At 53.3% G+C, this 20,424-nt stretch overlaps 9 protein-coding genes across 9 annotated transcripts; 5 read left to right on the top strand and 4 right to left on the bottom strand.

Annotated features, from left to right (window-relative positions):
- Positions 1-51: 51 nt before the first annotated feature.
- On the top strand, positions 52-846 carry CTAM01_15377 (uncharacterized protein; the record flags this gene model as incomplete). Its single annotated transcript, XM_060531374.1, has 3 exons — positions 52-228; positions 275-554; positions 605-846. The coding sequence occupies 3 exons, from the start codon at positions 52-54 to the stop codon at positions 844-846; spliced, it is 699 nt and encodes a 232-aa protein (XP_060374075.1).
- Positions 847-2,009: 1,163 nt separating this feature from the next.
- CTAM01_15376 (uncharacterized protein) lies at positions 2,010-3,635 on the top strand (the record flags this gene model as incomplete). Its single annotated transcript, XM_060531373.1, has 1 exon — positions 2,010-3,635. The coding sequence occupies one exon, from the start codon at positions 2,010-2,012 to the stop codon at positions 3,633-3,635; it is 1,626 nt and encodes a 541-aa protein (XP_060374074.1).
- Positions 3,636-4,338: 703 nt separating this feature from the next.
- On the top strand, positions 4,339-4,767 carry CTAM01_15375 (uncharacterized protein; the record flags this gene model as incomplete). Its single annotated transcript, XM_060531372.1, has 1 exon — positions 4,339-4,767. The coding sequence occupies one exon, from the start codon at positions 4,339-4,341 to the stop codon at positions 4,765-4,767; it is 429 nt and encodes a 142-aa protein (XP_060374073.1).
- A 1,769-nt stretch (positions 4,768-6,536) lies between these two features.
- On the bottom strand, positions 6,537-6,692 carry CTAM01_15374 (uncharacterized protein; the record flags this gene model as incomplete). Its single annotated transcript, XM_060531371.1, has 1 exon — positions 6,537-6,692. One exon carries the CDS (start codon positions 6,690-6,692, stop codon positions 6,537-6,539), a length of 156 nt encoding a protein of 51 aa, XP_060374072.1.
- CTAM01_15373 (uncharacterized protein) lies at positions 6,673-7,053 on the top strand (the record flags this gene model as incomplete). The annotated part of the gene is made up of 3 exons (XM_060531370.1): positions 6,673-6,695; positions 6,778-6,870; positions 6,939-7,053. The coding sequence occupies 3 exons, from the start codon at positions 6,673-6,675 to the stop codon at positions 7,051-7,053; spliced, it is 231 nt and encodes a 76-aa protein (XP_060374071.1).
- A 367-nt stretch (positions 7,054-7,420) lies between these two features.
- Positions 7,421-9,433, bottom strand: CTAM01_15372 (uncharacterized protein; the record flags this gene model as incomplete). Its single annotated transcript, XM_060531369.1, has 1 exon — positions 7,421-9,433. One exon carries the CDS (start codon positions 9,431-9,433, stop codon positions 7,421-7,423), a length of 2,013 nt encoding a protein of 670 aa, XP_060374070.1.
- Positions 9,434-11,435: 2,002 nt separating this feature from the next.
- CTAM01_15371 (uncharacterized protein) lies at positions 11,436-12,221 on the top strand (the record flags this gene model as incomplete). The annotated part of the gene is made up of 1 exon (XM_060531368.1): positions 11,436-12,221. The coding sequence occupies one exon, from the start codon at positions 11,436-11,438 to the stop codon at positions 12,219-12,221; it is 786 nt and encodes a 261-aa protein (XP_060374069.1).
- Positions 12,222-12,971: 750 nt separating this feature from the next.
- Positions 12,972-14,693, bottom strand: CTAM01_15370 (uncharacterized protein; the record flags this gene model as incomplete). Its single annotated transcript, XM_060531367.1, has 1 exon — positions 12,972-14,693. The coding sequence occupies one exon, from the start codon at positions 14,691-14,693 to the stop codon at positions 12,972-12,974; it is 1,722 nt and encodes a 573-aa protein (XP_060374068.1).
- A 1,182-nt stretch (positions 14,694-15,875) lies between these two features.
- CTAM01_15369 (peptidase family M13) lies at positions 15,876-18,355 on the bottom strand (the record flags this gene model as incomplete). The annotated part of the gene is made up of 4 exons (XM_060531366.1): positions 15,876-17,255; positions 17,300-17,533; positions 17,593-18,038; positions 18,220-18,355. 4 exons carry the CDS (start codon positions 18,353-18,355, stop codon positions 15,876-15,878), a joined length of 2,196 nt encoding a protein of 731 aa, XP_060374067.1.
- Positions 18,356-20,424: the final 2,069 nt, after the last annotated feature.

Genomic DNA, 20,424 nt, shown 5'->3' with positions numbered 1-20,424 from the left:
ACGGGATTTATCACAATATTTATTTATACGTACGAGAAATTCGCGCTATTGATGCCTGAAATATACGGTGGCCGTAGGTCTATTGGAAGGAAAGGTTTTGGCGGAGTGCCTCTTGCAGTCTGCCGTACCCACCCCACCATCCCACTTTCCAATTGCCTCTCCCGCCCGCGGACTCACCCCCGGTCTGCGCCTTTCCAGGGATGGCTACGCATGTGGCACCGGCTTGTGGTGAACTCCTCGGTACGTATCTTCTTAGCTTCATCCAGCCGTCTAGCTTCTTCCCTACCCGTCTCCTCGCCGTCTCTCAGACTCTCAGTCTCTCGTCTCACCCTCACTCTCACTCTTTGCACTTTTCATGTCTCGTCCACAAAATCTAAGACATCCATCTCGAACTTCGCTCACAGTCCTCGGCCTTCTTCGCACTAATACAGCGGGACAATACGCCCTCGTCCTCTCGTTCCCTCGCCTTCACCCACTCCTACTGGCCACCACGTCCACTCCTGCTCCCACGCCCGCTAGAACCTCTCTCCTCCATACGGATACTTCACGTCAGAGACACTGGTTCTCGACAGTGTCAGAGACCACACAGGACCTTAGACAGCAGCCACACTTACCTTCCCCGGCGTTGCTGCAGCTCGACATGGACATGGACCTGGATCTGGCCCTCGACCCGAATCTCTGACCCCGACGCTACCTCTACATCTGAGCGCACCCTCACCCTCCCGAGTCCCGTCACCTTCACCCTCTCACACTCGCCTTGAGGAGTATTCGACCCTCAAAAAGTACCTCAGTCTTTTGGCCCGTCCCGTCGCCGCGTTTCAACCAGCCTCGACTGTCATATCTTAAAGCCTTCACTTCTCCGGTCCCTCTCTTCATGCCCGTGTCCCTACTTAGCCTTCAGTACCGTACTTCACCCTCGGTCTTGTGCTGATCTTCGGTCGACTTTAAATTTTCCATCATAAGCATCCTTATAACTTAATCCCCTGCTCTGTCCTATCGTATTCACCCTCACCTCACAGTCACATTTGCCATTAGCTCCAGCTTCAACCTCCAGGCTGAGCTACCTTCCTTGCCTTTACCCCTTGCCTACAGCTTCATCCGACTGATACCGAAGGCTGCGGTACCTACTACCTCCTTCCACTTTTCCACCTTTCTTATTCCCATATCGTGTCTCGCCTTTTCCTTCTGGCAGCACAATTCTACAAAACGCCCCCCATTCCCACCCAACCATTTCGTTCGGTCGACGACGACCTAGAAGCTCAGGGGAAAAAAACCAGATGCCCGCCATTTATATATCACGACCCATCTCACCTTGACGACCTGTCTCACCGAACAGTCGTACAATCTTGATCGTACAAGTACCGCCTCCAGCCAATCTCTCCACGACATTCTCAGTCAGGGTTTCTGTGTGGCCCATTCTTCGGCTCATTGCTCTCGAGTTCGTTCAGCCGACGTCGCGCAGACGAGGGACCACTTCATTCCTGTGTCTGACCCTTCGCCTGATTACCGGTTCAACTCTCGCTTCACCTTGGGGTGTTCTAGATTCACTGAGCTGATCCAGTGAGACTCGATTCACTCCAATTGTTGGCCTCTCCTGGTCTACCATTACTTCTGCCCGGGTGTTCCTGCCTACTTTCGTGGCCCCCGAACTTTCTGTCTCACTGTGACCTCACTTTGGTCAGCTCTCAGCATTGTGGCCGAGGCCTCTTCTTCCCATTTTTACTCTCTACCTCGCTCCTTCCCTCACACCTCAGTGTCTCGACGACCACACACGTCCCTCTCACAGGATTGATTTCTAAAAATTTCTTCCCCTTGTCATACCAACCACCCGCCTCTCACGGTTGATTTAACTCATAATACTTATAACCACGTCTCATATCTGGTATGTTTTATTCTTGTCTGCCCAAGTGGCCCTCCTGCCAATCTCACATCCGAGCGCAAAGAACTTACAAAACTCTCTGGAGATCAGACAAACACGCGCAAGTAGCCGTCACTCGACCTCTTTCACCATGCCTACCAGCTTCGACCGCTTGGAGAAGCTCTTCTCCCGGAAAAAAGACTTCTCCGTCCAAACAAGCCCATCAACGCCAACCATGGAGTCATCGGGTCCCAGGACTGCAAGTTTAGACCACAGTTTCCCTCAGCCTTCCTTCATCCGTCCACGAGTCTCCCGCATGAAGGCTAGAGAGGAGCGCATTGTAGCATCACAAAATGAGAGACGTACCCAGAGCCTCCCGGAAAACCAGTCCGAGCGTATCTCAATACACATTTCTCACCTCAGCAGTGCAAGCACGACAACTCTTACTCTTCCAGCCCGCTCCATGTCGCTCAATCACCGCAGGGAAACTAAGCCGGTGGCAAGTCTGCGTGGATTCGATTTTCCTTTTCCTCCCACATCCCCATCCCCGGCTTCGCCTTTTAGTGCCACTTTCTCTCCGAGAACCCTCCCCACAACGCATAAAGTTTCCCTCGAGCACCGCCACAGCTCTGTCATCATCCCTCCCAGAGCCGACACCCCACCTACCTCGGACCACGAGGACGACTCAAGCATAAAGGGATCCCAGGGCCGGCCTTCTTCTTCACTCAGCAGAGACCTGCCAACACCTGCCGCATCTCCAGAAATGAGGCCCATCAACGACATGAGATCTCGGGATTCTGCAGAGTTGAGCTTGGCCAAGAGGAAGGCGGCTGCTGCAGCGACAAGACGTCGGAGAGAGGAAAAGGCAGCTGCCTTGCGTCGGCCCCAGGGCCAGTCCAGACCTCACAGATCCATCACTTCATCAAGCCAGATCCTCAAAGGTGGAGATGTCATGGATTTCTTCAACCTCTCCGACGAAGACATCTTGGAAGAGCCAGAGTTGGAGGATACCCCGGAAACCCCGTTTATGCCGGCACCTCTGCGACTACCACCCTCACCGCCGACCCCTGCCTATACGGTGTCATCGGTCGGTTCCAAGCGACGGACATCTTCTATCCATGCTGAAGACGTCGCCAAAGAAGGAGCGCTGCAGGTTGCCCAGATCGCGGCCAAGCACAAGTTTGACCTTGTATATATCGTCAACTTGTGGCCCGAAGGAGCGTCAGAGTCGTCGTCGCCCACGTTCCGCTCTTCTATGGATTTCTCATCAAGGCCCTCAAGCATGAGAAACTCTCTTCTTGGGCCCATGGATGGACCAACGGTGGACACAACTCCCGGTATGACTGGGCGTCTGCTCGCCGCCTACGGTTTGTCGAACCTGACTAGCCCTTTCCGCATTTCGGCCACAGTTCAGTCCAGAATCTTGAAGCAGGAGGGCTGGATGGAATACCGCAGCGACGACGCGCAGGCGGGCGAGATTGCACGGGGTTACGGCCACGCCTTCCACACGGCCACAGGTCGAAGGGGCTCCGCAAACTCGAGTCCCCGGAGTCCGGGTCCGCAAGACGTGGCCCAGAACGATCGCGGCATTGTCTTTGCCGCCTACCGCTATCCAAGCAAGGACTCACAAACAACCGGATGTACCAAGGAGGAGCTGGACGCATTGCGCGCAGATGCCGAAGGCCTCGTCGATTACCTCGTCGCCATTCACAAGGCTCGACGCCTCCGAGATCCCATGACCCTACAAACCTTGGTCGATGAGGACGCCACGCCTTAATCAACGCCAACGCCAGCGCCACACTTTAAACACGCCGACACGACCGTTTCCTGATTTATACCAAACGCGATCAGTGCAACGGATATTAGATGATTACGACCCGTCATTCCTTGACACATTCTTCTTTGGCTGGATTTACACGTTTTTGCAATTCGTCTTTGATATGATACCACATGGAGAGCGTCGTCCTTTATTCGTAACATGGACTTCGTCATTTAGCTCGAAAAAAGGACATTTTCAGTCACATCCAGATAGTTCAGGTGCTAGGCATAAGCATCGAGCGTTGGAAGCGACTTCACAGAGGCATGGCATGGAGAGGATGGGTTCTGAAGTAGTCCATCCTGGACTCTTACGTAGCAAGTGGACTCGTTCCATAATGAAAAATAAAAACTCATGATACCTCAATCCGGTTTTCTCCCCAGCCACACTCGCGGGTCCCTGCTCTGGGCCGAGGCCATATTCCCATGACTGCATGACGAATCCGAGCGTACGCAGTCTTCGGCTTTACCGGCGCGAGTCGTCCTTTTTTCTTTTTTCGACAACAATCCGATCTTTTGTCTTGATGAACTCTTGTTCTTCATGCCTCAAAGCTATTTTCCTCCCTTCGGCTGACATGGACAGATCAGCAAAGCTCATGAGTCGGGTCTTGATTTTTGGGGGCTGAGCTGAGTCCCATCAGCAGTGGCGCATATAGTAATTGCTCATGGGAGGCCTGACCAATTCGCTCATTCTTTTGGTTCTGGTAGGGCCACTGACAGGTCCCATCATTCCCGGCATCATCATTCCACCATCTGGCAGCGGGCGATTTGCAGTACATTCACTGCTTAGGAGGCCGGGGAACCCCTGGTTTCAAAACTTCCCGCGACGCTGGTTGGGTGGGGGTGGAGAGAGAGGAGGGGATAGAGGATCCGGGTCATTTTTGGATCTTGTCTGGCCCAGGCTTTTTTGGCCAGTATGGATACTCCAATGGCGATGGGGAGGAGGGAGGCAAAAAAGGCAACGCCGCGACGGCAAAGCATGGTCAGGCATTGAGGAGGTCTCCGTTCGCCATGTGGTTAGAGGGGGAGGTGGCTTATTCAGTTGTGACGATGGTACGCTGGCGTGTGTTCGGGGATGGAGTCGTGGCCGTTGAGAGCGTTGGTAAACTTGGCGCCGATGGGATTTGATTGTCGTTGCGTCAGGGTATTATCTTCCTTCTCAATCCTTTCATTTCTGTGTGACCCCGCCCTTGACTGTCTGGGTACAGTACTATTCACAGTTTCTGATGGAGGAATATGAGGACACCCAGTTGGAGGGATCATTGGGCCAACTCTGAATGTCTGAAGGGGCTTGACATGATGTCAGCTGTAGTTCTGACGACAGTCTGACAGAGAGCCGCAAACTCTGGCCGGGACAGTTCATGATTCGATGCGGCTTTTCTGGGGGGGGGGGTTGGTGTATAGGGGTCTAGTGGGGGGTGTGTGGGGGAGAGTTGGGTGGCGGGGTTCAGCCAGCGGAAGGACAGAGGCCGCACCCCGGGCGGGGGGGGGGTTTGTGTTGGGTTGGGGGGGGGGGGGGGGGGGGGGGGGGGGACGCGGCTACGTGCGGACGTACTGCACGGGATACTGCACGGCATGGCATCCCTGGGTCTTGTGAACTTTGCCCACCACCCATATTGCCTACATACCTCCCCTGCCCACCCGCTGAACCCCGTTTTGATAGGGTTGCAGTGGATTGGGGGGAGAGCTTTCGAGCTTTCCGGGTGGTGGGAGGGCGATTGCGAACGTTTGGCCGGCTACCCTCATTCTTTTCTACATCCTTGGCAACTACCAGGAAACGGCAGGTTTTCTCGGGTTTAGTAATTGACTTCCTACCAGGCCTTTGCCTGACTTCAGCGGGGGAGAAGAGACATGAGAGGGGCGAACTTGTAACCTTCGACTCCCCCCCCCGCGCAACGGAGAAGGGCAAAAAGAGTTCTTGCGTCTTTTGGGTGGATGCGACGGCGGCAGGACGGCACGAGTTGACGTGGTGGACGTGTGCCGGTGCCATGTCTTGATGCCCTGGGCTTACCTTTTGCAATTGTGGCTTTCATTTTTCTTCTGGTTTCCCCCGCCGCCACGCCCGTGCGAATGGCTTTTGGTAGTCAACCAGTGATGAACGGCGTTTGGTACGGAACTACGGAGTATGAGTGCTACCCTTTTCCGCGGCTTACGGCTCGCGGCTCGCGGGCGCGGGCGCGCATGCGTACGTTGGGGGTTAGGAGTAGATGAGGGCTGGGCATGCAGGCCTGGGGTGCATCTTTGCAGGGCTAATCTGAGGGTACGACCACTTCTTGGCTGCGGCGCGGGCACCGATATGCAGCAGGAGGGGGAAGGCACAAGGGAAAGAAATGAACGTCTGCGGTCTGCGGTGTATTTCGATGGTTTTTTTTCCCGCGGCGTGCCTTGCATTAAGTGCGTAAGGTAGGATTCAGTCTTTGTTTCTCGGTGTTTTGATAGCGGGTGGAAGCCGAAGGATGGGTTGCAGTGGTGGTTCTCTGGTGAGCTGTGTTGGTACCGGCAGTGAATCGTGGGTGGGAGGGCTAATGCAGGTTCTGGATCATCAATGGCGGAAGTGAACGTTTGTGATGCTTAATGTAGATCGAGATTCTGATGTGGTTTGACCGTTTGAACAGTGATGGACGGTGGTATTGGACCTGATTTTGAACATGTTTGGTTCAAACCACGAAGCTGTTCGGGTTTCTCTCGTCGTTGACGTTTCTTTTTTCTCAATGTCTCGGCAGAGTCTCGTCAAATCGCCCATCAACAAACCCGAATCCGAGATGCAAGTTGGCGTTCAGGCGTCCGAGAAGGTGGCTGGCGTGCTTTCTTGACATGCTCTTGACACTGCCACGGCTGCAGTGTTGCCCTCCCAAGTCGGCGCTCAGACGTTGACAAGATCGGAACCGATTTTCCGGCTCTCTCGAGGTGAGGTAGGATGGCGCGGGTTGCAGTCCATCATTGGTCTTGCGGGGGCTATTCGCGAGATTGCTACGAGATAGCGTTCTGACTGATCGTCGATGGGTGGCGTGGTTGCCATGATGTTTGTCAGAGGCGGATGATTCAACATCAGAGTGAATGGGGGTTCATTTGAAGATCTGATTTGACCAGCTATTCTACATTAGTCTCAGGGGCACCCTCTATCTGAATGATGTGGGTAAGAGCACTGGCGACGGTGCGATGAACAGCTCCGGTGGCGGCCAACGTCAGGTTGAGACGTAATGATGCCATTGGACGAACTGGACGATGATCTGAAGTGTCAGAAACACCCAGCCGGCTCCGAAAGTACGTTTGTGACACTACATCCGGCGCCGGCGTGGAACGAAGAGGAGGCCACGAGGCGTATGGGAGAGGCGTTTTGCCTGTTCAACGTCCGGGCGCTGGCAGGCCGTCTCGGTTGAGTTGAAGCTAAGTTAGTAGGCTTTGGTGGACTAGGGGAAGCGTGGCTAGAGCTTCCGGGGCCGACGCTAGACTTTAGATGGTTTGAATATCAACGTCCGGGTTTCAACTGCGAAACGCAACTAAGGCGATGATCGAATTTTGATGGAGGGGAAGGGGAAGAGACCTTGATGAGCAGGGTACGTCTGATGCAGTTGAATATTGGGACAGTCTTCAATGGATACTAGAATTCAACGGGCTAGGATGTCATGGAGGAAAGAAAAGGGAGGTGAGAATCAACTATACACCACCTTTTCGGTGTTATCGGGCATATACGTAGAAATCAACTATCACGACGCCTCTACCCAGTGCTGCAAGGAGTCCCGTCCGTCATTGATCCAAGCTCTTCCAAGCCTTGAACACTTTGGGCGGCATACAACTCTCAATCTTATTGCGAGCCTCTGCAATAAATTCTCTCCTGTGTTCACTTGACGACGTTGGCAACACAGCCCTAAGGGCAGCATGGCAGGCTCGTACAGTGCTGAACATGGCCTCGTCATTATCCTCCCCCAAGGGAAACCATCCACCACCCTCCCCAAGGACTTTGATCATGTTGGCTAATACCTCAGCCAAACTTCCACCCTGAAAAGCATCGGTCACACAATACCTATCCCAAGTCTGCGTGATAGTGTCGAAGAAGTGAGGAAGCGGGCTCCATTTCAGATCTACTCCAGGTGTTATAGTTGGAGAAGCTCCTTTTGTGATTAGCCATTTGGCGTTACGAACTAGGGCTTCATTACTGTCTTCATTTAGAAAGACCCCAGGATCGAAGGCGGCGACCGTCGCATGCAGCGCAAGCATTCCAACAGTGCAAGTCGTGGCCTCGGAACGATCATCTTTTACGTCCATGTCTGAAAAAGCCGAGGATCGAGTGTCGGGGAGGTTAGCGTCGGCGGCGTATTCTATTACTTTAGATCCAACATGAAGATCGACAACCTTTTGAAGATGGATTTTTGACGTGTGTAGGAACCTTTCAAGGGTGGAGGGCTGTAGTGCTGGAAAATTGCATTGGCATGCAATCAAGAAACAGTCGAGGATCTCTTGATCAAGAGGCGCAAAGTGTGGTTCGTGTTGCGCCATGGTGCGCCACAAGATATCCGGCATCATCTTGTTCAGGCCCTGTGCCAGAGGGGTGCCATTCACCTGACCCCTATATTCGGGCCTCGCCGCTGAGAGTGATTGTCTCAGCCTGGAGACGATCTTCCCTTTGGTTTCTGAAGGACAGTACCAGGCGCCTCCCGGTTCTGAAAAGAGATGAAGTGCCGCGTTTGATTTTGCCAGGTTTGATGAGAATGTGAAGATGTCAGTTGCCACTTTATATGAGAGTAATTCAAAAACGCTCAGTGTCGGATCGGTCTTTTCCATGGCCAGAGCATATTCGAAGGCGTTATCGTAGTGAACATCAAGCCTGTCCAGCGTGAAGGGCCGCTCCGGGTTCGCCCCGAGACGTCGCAGGAGGGCCACCGAGAGCTCGTTATGTGCCGTTATTGCGTAATACAACGGCGTCGCACCACTTTCCACCACGACTTCATCAACATCCACGCCCATGCACTGCACGAGCTCTTTGATGATGGGCCCATTGCCGGAAAAGGCGGCGGATTGAAGTGCGGAAACCACTACCGCTGGAACCCATGACTTTGTCGGATCCAACCCCTCAAAGGCACTGGCGAAGACCTGGTTGAAGAGGGGATACTTTGGCGAAGTATGGCCCACGCTTACGATTCGAGACGAAGCGCCGCGGGAGAGCAGTAGGCGGGCGACGGAGACTTTTTGGTTGCAAATAGCAATGTGTAGGGGCGTCCAGGCCGGTACGGCTTGCCCCAAGTCACGACCGGGAATCCGAAAGGTGCCGGGGGGAATACACTGGCACAGAAACCTCGCCGGCATTTCCATATCGACAGAGTGTTGATCCAGAAGCCACCGGACGGTATCGTAGTGCCCACCCTTTGCGGCGAGGTGTAAGGGCGTCGCGAAGCATGCTTTCGACAGCGCGACCTTGATACCGTCATCGCTTAGAACCTCTCGGCGTTTCCACTCCTTCCGATATTCTAGTTTTACCCAGTCTTCGAGGCACTGAGGAGCTTCGAATGAATAGGCTTTATTCATGTCGGCGCCGTGGGACGCTATGCGCTGGAGAGTGGCCAGGTTCCCTGTCGCGGCGCTCCTGGTGATGATGTCGGTATTGCCGTCGCGTATCGCTGCGAGGTATACTTCTTCCTGAAGATTCACGTTGAGCTTGATGCTGACTTGCGCGAGCGCGGCGACGGTGCAGCTGTCTAGGTAGCTGCAGATTTTTAGCCAGATTTCGGCAGGAAATCCCGCGCGCGGTGTAATTGACGACATGGTGGTCGTAAGTATGGGGTGTATACTGTGATCGGTGGTGTGAGAGGACGATCAATTCGAGGGCTTTTCGTAAGCTGCCTTTCTGAGGATGATAAGAGGTCTTTCAAAAAGCTCAAAGACACGAAGATGAGGCGAAATCAAGGTAACTATATACTTCCGTGCAAATCATCAGGGTAACCACCAAGGAGAACCTGGAAGGAACGAGGAGATAGCTCAACCTTTCTCCTTCTCCATTGACTCTCCTTACAGACAATCTCAAGGATTCTGATGCAAAGAATATTGCGCAGCCGGAAAAGACCTCTGAAAATGGTTTCCCAAGGGACTCTCCGGGTCGTCGTTGAAGTTCGGCCCCGGCCTCCTTCCGGAAGACTGGCCCCACCGAACCGTTCTCGTCTTCCGGACTCCACTCCTACGGGCCGCTAAATCTACCACTGAAAGTACATTCTCCGTGTCTCATCAGGCTGGCGAATCATAAATTGCGCTTGAAAGTATTGCGTACAACTGGAACGAAGCTATAGGCGTATCATGGCAGGTTCTTCGCGTGAGAATGAAGACTAGCAACCTTTCTGGTGCGCGAGAGACAGCACGTTCTTTCGACCTATTCCAAACCCTGAGCTATTGCTGAGCGACTCACTGTTTGAATTGACGATCTTACATTCGCTGTAGGGAGAGAAGGAGGCGGCGATGCCTTCCAAGCTTTCGTACGCCGACCATGCCGGTCTTGTACGCCGTTCGTGACCCACCCGGCGAAAAATACCCACATCGCCGATGACCGGCGCCGCACCGCCGCGGCGGCCAATGCCTCCCATCCCCCCAAGCTTTCGTGTTTTATTCCCGAAATTTTTCGCGCCAGTGAACTCAATTGAACCCTGGCTCGAAAGAGATAAGAAAAACGCCCCCAAATTTCCCTCACCGATGAGATGAGTAAACGCGAAGGATCAAATATGCTATGAGCTACTGGGTAAGTTTGATTGCTGCAATCAACAAGATAATTCCTCGTCAGATAGCCATATTGGAACTTTGGAGGTACCTTAGGTACCTTAGGTGAGTGACGGCACAACGCTACATGGGGCATCCCTTCGGTCACGCCGCCGGACACTAGTCACGGACTGCGACCGACTCAAGGGATGAGCGGGCACCGGTGGAGAACAAGCCTTGATTGTCGCGAGAGAATCCAGGCCCGATCACGCAACGTTGACGAAGGGGTCTTTTCAAGCTTTCCCGGCGTCGGAGTCAAGTGCCGCCTTGCATACCGGATCTTCCGGATGAGCACAGCAGCTCACTTAGTCACTCTTGTCCTTTGACTACGACATATCTCTAGTCGCAACGCTACATTCGTATGTTAGCCTCTGGAAAACCCTGGGAATAACATGCGGATAAGAAACCATGCCCATCGCTCAAAGTTTCATGATGCAGGATAAACTCACAGGGTTCAACCCGTTTTTCCCGGATGTGCATGGCACCTGGCGGTAAGAGAGGTTTTCACCACCTACGGAGTAGTTCCACGCCGGTTCATTAGTGTTGGCCCAAAAAAAAAAAAAACCATCCGACGTCATGACAGGCGATCCCTCCATCCCAGGTTACAAGTAATCTATTCTACCACGAGAGACTTTTTTCTTCACACAAGCCGAGGAACAAATGGCTAATGGCTGCCAAAGTGAGACCACGTTCCCGCCGCTAGGGCCGCCGACGCAGGCATTCCGCGTTCATCGGTTGACGGGGCGGCCAACATACTTCAGCCGCCCGATGTCCGGAGAGCTGAAAAGGCTGACGTTCTGTCACCTTCCTTCCGTCCCATCTCATCTCATCTCATCTTATCTCGCTTTGCGGTTACATACGTCAGATAACACACTGCTATAAAGTCACCATTCATCTTTCAAATCGTAGACTACCATCTCACGCGATTGAACGAGGCCAGTAATTAAGAAAGCGCAGATTGATACGGGTACAGTGGCCGGATAGTTTGAGCTACATACACGTCTGCTGTGAAAGCAACCTCATAATGTCAACCACAAACGCCATCCTCACATCTTCACAACCAACAATGACACCGCCACATCTCCCACCCCCGCAAAGCTGTCATCCCTTCATGACACTCCCCCTCGAGCTCCGCCTCCTCATCTGGGAAACCTTCAGCTCGCAACCCCGCGTCTTCGAGTACAGAGAGGACACCCACCTCATCAAGCCGCCCCGGGAGTACCGCCACCCCCGTGCCGCCGCCCTCATCACAAACGCCGAATCGCGAAAGGCAACCCGCGCCCTCCTTCGGCCCTTCCCGCACCCGTACGACGTCCAAAAGGATTCCCGCCCGTCGCCGCCGCCTGCCCTGGAGTTCGTGCCCTCATCGGATATCATCTACCTACCACCGCTCGTCTACCGCACGCGGCTCGGCGCGTGGGATTCACTCTGGACCACGAAACCGGGTATCGAGAATGTTGGGATTCACTGGTCCGTTCTCCTCGACGAGCGGCGTATCGCGGAGGCGTTGCGGGCTTGTTCGCGGTGTTTCACCGATATGAGGAGGCTGTCCGTCTTTATCGAGTTCAAGCCGCTTCCGCAGCCGGAGGAGGAGGTTGGGAACGGCGGTATTGTGAGGTTATTGGGTCCTGCGGAGGATGAGTACCGCTTGCCGAGTTTATATGCCGAGGCGCATGGGTTGATGGATGAGTTTTGGACATGGGGGGAGTTGAGGACGGCGCTTGGGAAGGTTAGGAGGGCGATGAAGTGGACGCCTGAGATTGAGGGGGTGTTGTACACCAGGGAGATGGAGGAGGCGTCTGCTTTTTGAGATGGGATGGGGTTGGTATTTTGATGACTTTTGTCTCATCTGAGCTGGCCATTTCGATAAGGATGTCGGGCTGATGCGAGGCATGCCCTGACAGAGGATGTAATATTTTGAGCATTTATCAGGGTTCAAGTTCAGCATACGGCGTCATGATCGAGCGAGGGATTCACAGCATTTCAGCGGGCTTGGAGTATTTCATGACAGGTCTGATATGAACCTGCTAGCTATTATTGAATGAGATTTTGAGTCATTTTGAGCGTATTTGGAGACTTTCCCGTGTGTGCAATTTTGTGAAAAGTAGAAGATAACGATCATGTTGCTCTCTTTCACTCTAAATTACATCTCATTACATTTTCGAGGAATTCGACTTCCAGAGCCCTGTATACCTGGGTATCGTCTACAACTTATTCGTACATCTCACTTCTGCCTCGGCTCACGCCGTTGAAATAGGGTGCTCGTGGCCGCAACCTCCTTCAAGCTCAGATCCACGCCCGTAGAGCTCTGAGAGCCTCGAGGCCCGTATCCATGATCACCTTATTCTAAATAACCTCTTCTCCAACATCCCCCATACCCTTCCTTCAACCTCCCACTCATCCTAGTAATAGTCTCCATTTTCTCACCCCGAATCCGACAATGCGTCAAGCTCGCCATTCTCCAGTCCCTCGACTCTGGTGTCAAGCTCGAGCGTAGACTCAATCCATGCTTATCGTTGTGCTCCTCTGTATCCTCCACTTCAATCTCCTCCATGCCACTTTAAAGGGCCTCCTCTTCGGTCTCCTCTTCGGTTTCTTCATCCCACACTTCACTCTGCTCATAATCGACACAATTATCTTCGTCGATAAGACCGTGCTGCCTCAGCACCTCCTCAACCTTGGGCCTGTCAGACCAGTCATCAAACGCATCGCGAATCGCGAAAGCCCACTCTGGCGCGGTTTCCGGCCTCTCATGTAAGTCGCGGACACACAGCTCCCACGCCTTGTATACTCGAACAACTCCTCCGATATCATCCTCTCCGCACGGGATCCACGCTCCCTTTTGCACCAGAAGACGGACAAAAGGGCCGATTGAGCCCAACACAAAGGTCAGCGGCTCCGATTCTCGCGGATGGCCCACCGTGATCTTCTTCATCAGGTAGACAAAGGGGGTGAGAGACGGGTCCGGATCGGTGTCTCGCATGCCGATCGGGTTCGCGCCCTGGGTCATCAGCCAGTTTAAGGTCGTCAGGGCCCGCCCCTGATAGTCCCAGTCCATCACACCAATCGTAACACAGAGAGCGAGCATGCCGAGAGAAGAGCCCGATAAACGGTCCTGCTCTTTGTCGGGAGGCATAGTCAAGGGAAAAGTTGCGCTCCATAAGCCGTCCGGCTCCGCAAAGCTCCGTCTGATGAACTTCAAGAAGGGGCAATTCTGCTCCAAAGTCACTTTGTCTCCGAAATCCAATACGTCCATGAAAGAGCGAAGGATATCCATACAGTCGCGATCGACGCCACAGGAGACCTCGCAGACGAAGAGAAAGGTCGACTGAAGTTCTCCTACAAGCGGGGCATATTCCGGCCGATGCGTCCGTTGGGTCTCCCGGATGAAGTCCGCGACGACTTGAGCGTACGAGTCGAGAACCGAATTACAGTCGGGCTCGGTTGTATCAATTATCGCTGGCAACAACAGCTTTAGCCGTGATTCTTTGGGGCCGTTGTCTGCAAAAGCGGTCCAAAGGCTGTCTCCCACCGTCATAAGCTGCTTGGCGGCCTCGATATGACCCTGAGCGATGGCAAATTCGAGTGCCAGCGTCATGAATGAGTTTCCATGTTGGAAAAATATCTCCACATCGGCCCCGAGGCTGAGCAAATGTGACACAACGTCTCTCTCCGTGTGTACATTGCGCTCTGAGGGACGATACTCGCAGGCGTATTGAATCGGCGTGGCGTCTCTGTTGTCAGGACTGTCTACCGAGAGGCCCCGGTTCTTGACGAGATCGGTCATCACCTCCAAGTTCCCAGCACGAGCCGCATCGTGCAGGGCGTTATGTGGCCTCGAACTTTGCATGGCATCTGCTAACCAGAACTTCGCCTTTCTGGCGGGTGGTGGAAGATATGGGCATGTTTCCGCGTCCGCTTCCGAATCCCAGAAAGGGGACTTTCTCATGGCGTACCTACCCTGCAACTGAGTTGTCAGAGATGCTCCGGCGGAAAGCAGGAGGCGAGCAACGGAGCTGTGTCGCTGGCACAGGGCCACATGTAAGGATGTGCGGGCAGGGCGACAGATGGAGGGGAAGGAACGGGCCCTTGCCCTCTTCCCGATTGGCATACAACTGCATAGGCTTCTCCCGGGGCCATCGACATCGACGTTCTGATCTAGAAGCCACTTGACCATCTCATAGCGGCCTCCTGCGGCAGCCTGGTACAGCGGGGTGCCCCAGGTCGTCATCCTGTCCAGATTTCCGTCGCCCCTGGGACCCCCCCATGGTAGTGGTGCCATGGGATACGCCTTGGCAATATCCGCGCCGAAGAGATGAGCGCGTTTGAGAGTATCGAGATTTCCAGTCTTCAAGGCGTAAGTGACGCAATCCGACGCGTCGTCCGTATACTCTGGAGATACAGTCTGCGATTGAGTATGTCGTGGAATCTGTGGTTGACCCGTACCAGGCGTGCCCTATCGGACTGAGAGACGTAGCTGCTGACAAGCAGCCATAGCTCCGCTGGTAGCTCGTCAGTCGACATCATAAATCCTCTCAACGCGATGCGAATATGGATCTAGCGTCTAAGTCGATGGGGAGAGCTGCGATGAGACCGATGAGTACCCTATTTTTACCCATGTTCTGGGACCCTCTCCTGCACGAAATTGCAAGTGGGGTGTGGGCAAAGCCACACACCGCCACAGTGCGGTCATGGGCCGCGAGAACCGCTTTCCACTCGTATAGTCACAATGCAGGCATTCTGTAACAATTAGAGATTGATTGTCAGTTGGAGGGGTAAATCAGGTACTTATCGATATTTCTTTCTCATCTTGGCGAATGTACGTTTCTGGTGTGTATTGGTGACCGCGTTGGAGCTCGACAATCGACAGGGTGATCCACGGGCAATGATAGAGTAGCATCTGCTCGGATATGCCCCAAGGACTGGGGTAAGAAGGGCTTCCCTCCGTCACAGCCGGTGTCGATCCGGACGAGGTCGGGGGCGTGTTCCGGGACGAGCTCTATCTTGTGCCTGGTATCCGGTTCGGTGATGATATCCAACAAATTTAGCCCACGTTGAGGCGCCGAAGCCTTCGACTGTCATATTGGAAATGCATCGCAGCATGAGACTTGCTAAAACGATCAAGTCTCACCGATTCAAGTCTCCTTTCCTGCACATGCCAAGTGCCCCGTATGAATTGAGGTGGAGTCTCACTCTCGTTGGCACGATTCCTTTCGGTGACGGATGTCCGTATTTGGCACCTAAGAAGAAATGTGAGATGGGCGGGAATTACATCATGAGAGATCGTTGACATATGGGTTGTGAGAGGTTAATGATTCTTTATTTAATCTATGATGCATAAAGGCTTGAATAGCGAGTGGAGGGCCAAGTCCCCAGCAATACAGCCTGGCAGCATCAATCGCCGGCGATACTCCTCTCTCACAGGAAACCGAGGCTATCGGCGTCTCAAGGCCCCGCGGGACGTCTACCAAAGCTCACATGTAGGCTGTCTTTGGGGGCAGTTGAAAACGCTGCGGAAGTCCTTCGAGTTGTCCAAGGGCCCTTTGATACGAGCGAATCCTGGAGAGTGCACGTCGGCCCCAAGCAGGTAGACATCGTACACCTTCGAAGATGACACGTCGCACCAGTTTTGTGCCCATTTCAAGAAGAAAATCTGGTCATGCGAGAAACTCTGCAGGCCAGGCAAGTCGAAATCTTGAGACTTCTTGTCTGACTGTAGTTTCTTCCACGCCGCATAGCTTGTCGCCACACCTCCGGCATCTGCTATGTTTTCACCGAGCGTGAAGTTACCTCGAACGGGAACATTCGTACCATTAGGCGCAATGACCGTGAATTGCTGATACTGGTTGGCGAAGCATTTGGTACGATTACTGAACGCCTTGAGGCTCTGCTCATCCCACCAGTTTGTGAGAGACCCGTTGGCAGCGTAATTGTGCCCGCTGTTGTCGAAGCCATGGGTGAGCTCATGACCAAGAACGGTGCCAAGTGCGCCATAGTTAACATATGAGGGATAAGCAACATTATAGAGGGGTTTTTGCTGGATACCAGCATTGATGACAATGTCGTTGAAGGTTGTAGAGTAGTAAGCATTTGTTGTTGATGGGGTTTGCAGCCAAATGTTCTTATCAGCAGGCTTGCCAAGCAGAGCCCATAGCGACTTGCTAGAGAAAGTGGCAAACGCAAGGGCATTGTCGAAGTAGGAGTCGGTAACCTTGAGCCCATTATAATAATCTGCAAGCTTGCGTGGGTTTGTGGTGTCCGGAGACACGTCGGGATAACCAATCTTTTTCGAAATGGCATTGACCTTCACTTCGGCCTCTTTCTTGACTTCGGATGTTAACCAGTCCTTCTCGCCGAGGCGCGAGATAAAGGCCTGCTGGATCGTGCCCATCATGTTGATAGCCAGATCACGAGCTTCGTTCGAGTATGCCTTATCGAGGTAGAATCGGCTCAGAATCCAGCCGAGCCCGGCAGGCAAGCCACTCCATGGGACACCCTCATCCACATGACCGACGCATTGCTGCCATCTCGGCGGCTTGCCAACCAACTCCGGATCTGTAGCGCGAAGCTTTGATTTCAAGTCGTTCAACCTTTCCGTGACATCTGTCTCGACGAAGTTGGAGAAGGTGGATACTGTTTTCCAGATAAAAAATCCTTGGACCGTTTCGACAGAGGTGTTGGCGAGAAGCTGAGATAGGTTGCCAAAGTAGGCTGGGGAAAACACAAGTTGATCCGGCGTATAGTCCGCGGGAATCAAGTTGTTGATGACAAAATCATGACCAAGTTCTGGGGCCACGCTTGTGACCTCTTCCAACTTGAACTTCCTTGCTGGTGACTTTGGTGGCTATCAGTTCCTCGGTCAGACTTAAAGGTCAGGGTATCACTCACAGTTGGGCTTGCTTTGCTATCATCGGTGGCCTGCAAAGCGACCGCGTCCTTCTCAAACTTAGTGACGGCTAGAGCGAGTCTCTGAGCATTCATAACATCGAGTTTCGCCGGGTGGACTGCCTGAAGAAGTGCTGCCATAATGCGCTCATACTCCGCAACAGTATCATTATTTCTGGCTACAGAACCTGTGAGCAACGGCGTACCTCCGGGGACGACGGATATGAGTGTCTTATTCTGCTTAGAAATCAGTATGCATCCATAGTGGCGGGCTCCCAGGTCCCAGATCAACATACCGTATTCTGGTCATCAAAGTCAACAGTGACGGACTCGAAAGTAGAAATGCCGAGTTGACCAAAGAACAGTAGTGTCTTGCCCATGTTTTTGGCATCATTCTTCGAGATCTTACGTTCCTTGTCCTCTGTAGTATTGGCCACAGGAAAAGCCTCCGCGACACGGTTGACGAGATTGATGAGAGGACCCAAGCCTGCAGCCTTGACGGCGGTGTCATTGAGGCAAGCATTGTATGTCTCCACGATCAGCTGAAAGTTGTCCCGATCCACGCCTATTTGCTCTTGAGACAGTGATGCCGTGATAAATCCAGCGTCTGGTCCACTGGGGTAGGTGCCTTCCACGATGTTCTTCAGCACTATCGAGACATCACTCCCGACAATACCCAGCGATGAGGCCTTTCCTTGGCCAGCCCCAGGCGCATGGGTTGCTTTCCATCCAGAGCACGCATCTGCCAAGAAAGTGTATTAGCCAACCAGAGTCATGCAACGTGCAGAATCCGCAGCAGTGTCGAGTAGGAAAACAACGGAAAAAGATGTGAGACAAGGATCCGAAGCTTGGGCGCGGGGAAACTAGAGCTGGAGGCAATGCGAGTGGGGGAAACAAAAGGCAATTGGAGTCCTGCGACGCACATTTGTCAAAGTCTGTGCACGGATCGATGTCGGTATGGTTCGGCGCGAGACTCATGAGAATGTTTGAGGCGATCTCGAGACAGATCGGTGTGGTGCAAAGGCTGCTGCCATCCGCGGCCGCAGTGAAGGGGGCCATTCTATCGACTGTCGAGCAGTATTTCGAACGTCCTCACAGAGCTAGCATCACAAGTCAGCGACAAGACTCTTGGGCAGTTGAAGTACTTGATAGACAGACCTTGGGATGAAGAAGCGACCTGACTAGCCGGACAGGGAAGCTGAGACGCTTGATACTGGAACCAGAAGCGCCTTTCACCGACAAGCTGACACCCAAATTAAAGAGAGAGGAAAAAGCTAGCGAGGATCGGTTGGAGCCGGTTCATCCAGTGTGGGTTTGGGGATGGACTGATCCCTATATATAAGGGCTTGCAAGGAGAGAAGAATATACTTTTCCTGCAAACCCTTTTTGGTCTAGACGATGTCGGGCATCGAGAACCATAGAATACAGTATAAAGATGCCAAAAGCGGTGACTAGAGAGCGGCGGTGGTGTGGTGTCGTCGATGTCGCAGAAGAAGAAAGGCAGCGAGGCGTTGATCCAGTTTTCTTCACGCAGCCCGAGGGTAACCCCAATAGACCAAGTACCTGCCCTTTTCACCTGTCTCACGATCTTCACTGCCTCTGGCCAAGGCAGAGTCCAGCTACTTGGACCTTCCTAACCCATCCTTAGACGTGCCGGAACATCGCAGCCTGCAGGCGAGGCTGCCTTGTTTCCTGCCAAGACTGCCATTTGCCAAAGTCAAGCCAACCCCAGTTCGTTGACACATCGGAACTCTATGTGGTGACGAAGTCGACTCGGCGGATGTTCAGATGTGCATGCGGCGAAGGCAAGCATTGCGGAGAAAGGCAGCACAAAAGTGCCGCTCGCCAAGGATCGGGGACTTTCGCAGAGTAACCTCCGAAGTGACATTTCAGCCGCGGGATGCCGATCCTGACTCCCTGTTCCGTATCCCCCGCGTATCTTAGCTTAGCTTGCTCTCTCAAGTTGAGTGGCACGACGGCGATCATCTATGAGCGTTTTTGCACAAGTATCGCTCGCGGTTTGAGGCTGCCAAATGGACTGGCTCGACTGGTAGCTTGGCCTGCCCAGAACGGACAGCTGGAATATTGGGCTGATATGTGGCTGCGAGTGAGCTTCGCTCCTGACGACCCCAAGCTGGTTTCGTAATGCCATGCGGATGCACGTGTGTCCCAAAAGCCGACAAGTTGGTTAGCGCGGTGGTCAAAAGAACGGCGCGATTTGTTTCTGGAGGCTAGCTGGTACTCTATCAACTGCAATGAAGGACAGCATAACCACTGTTCACCTCCAATACCGGAATACAAGAGATGAAAGTCGGCGATCAGGCCACGCAAGTTTATACCCCGAACCGTAGGAAGAATACCACTTGGCAATCATGTTGGCAGCGCCAAGAGTCTTTGCATGACTGTTAAGCAACGGCCGACTCTCGGCAGGCCTGCGTTTTGACTTCCCCAGAATAGCCTTTTAGCATGAACCTAGCGTCGAAGGCTAGAACTTGCGCGAAATATGCTTCACAGGGGTTCTGGAATGTGCAGCGATTCGTTGGGTCGATAGGTATTCTCTCCCAGGATCTACTGAGACGAACGAAAACCTTCGATGGAGACCGTTTTCGAGAACGAATGCGGCATGATCATTTGCAGCTTGCCACGCCTCGTCAAGAGCACGCGAGACCAGACGATGGCGTTCCTTGGTGGCAGAGCCTCAAAGTAACGTAGTGTTACCGTTCCTGGCGTGGAAGCACAATGATACCTAGATCCTTCATCCGGGCAGATGGGTCGATACTTGAGATGAGAAGTCTGCACTTAAGGCGGCTGGAGGCATTCAGCCATTGAGGCGAATTCAAGACTTTGGCGCTGCTGCTGATCCGATGCTGGCACTTATCGTATCCCACGATCTAGAGATCTGCAGATCGTGGGACAGACGCGGTGAGATTGGATCTGACGAGCCATGGGTACCAGAAAGCTCTTAAAGTAGGAAGTCTGAGAAGGCGCAGCGGAAGATGTCGAAGGAGAGGAGCAGCTGGGCACGTGCTTGCTACCATTAGGATGGCCTGTGCACACTTTACCTAAGCAAAAAGCACATACCACATTCAAAAAGACAAGTGGGGGGATCCCCGGAGGCAATGCCCCGC

The sequence above is a fragment of the Colletotrichum tamarilloi genome (assembly GCF_030869305.1).
Source record: "Colletotrichum tamarilloi strain Tom-12 chromosome Unknown Scaffold_159.1, whole genome shotgun sequence".
Lineage (NCBI taxonomy): Eukaryota > Fungi > Ascomycota > Sordariomycetes > Glomerellales > Glomerellaceae > Colletotrichum > Colletotrichum tamarilloi.
Note: the sequence above shows the minus strand (reverse complement) of the source record. Positions and strands in the feature narration are given on the sequence as shown.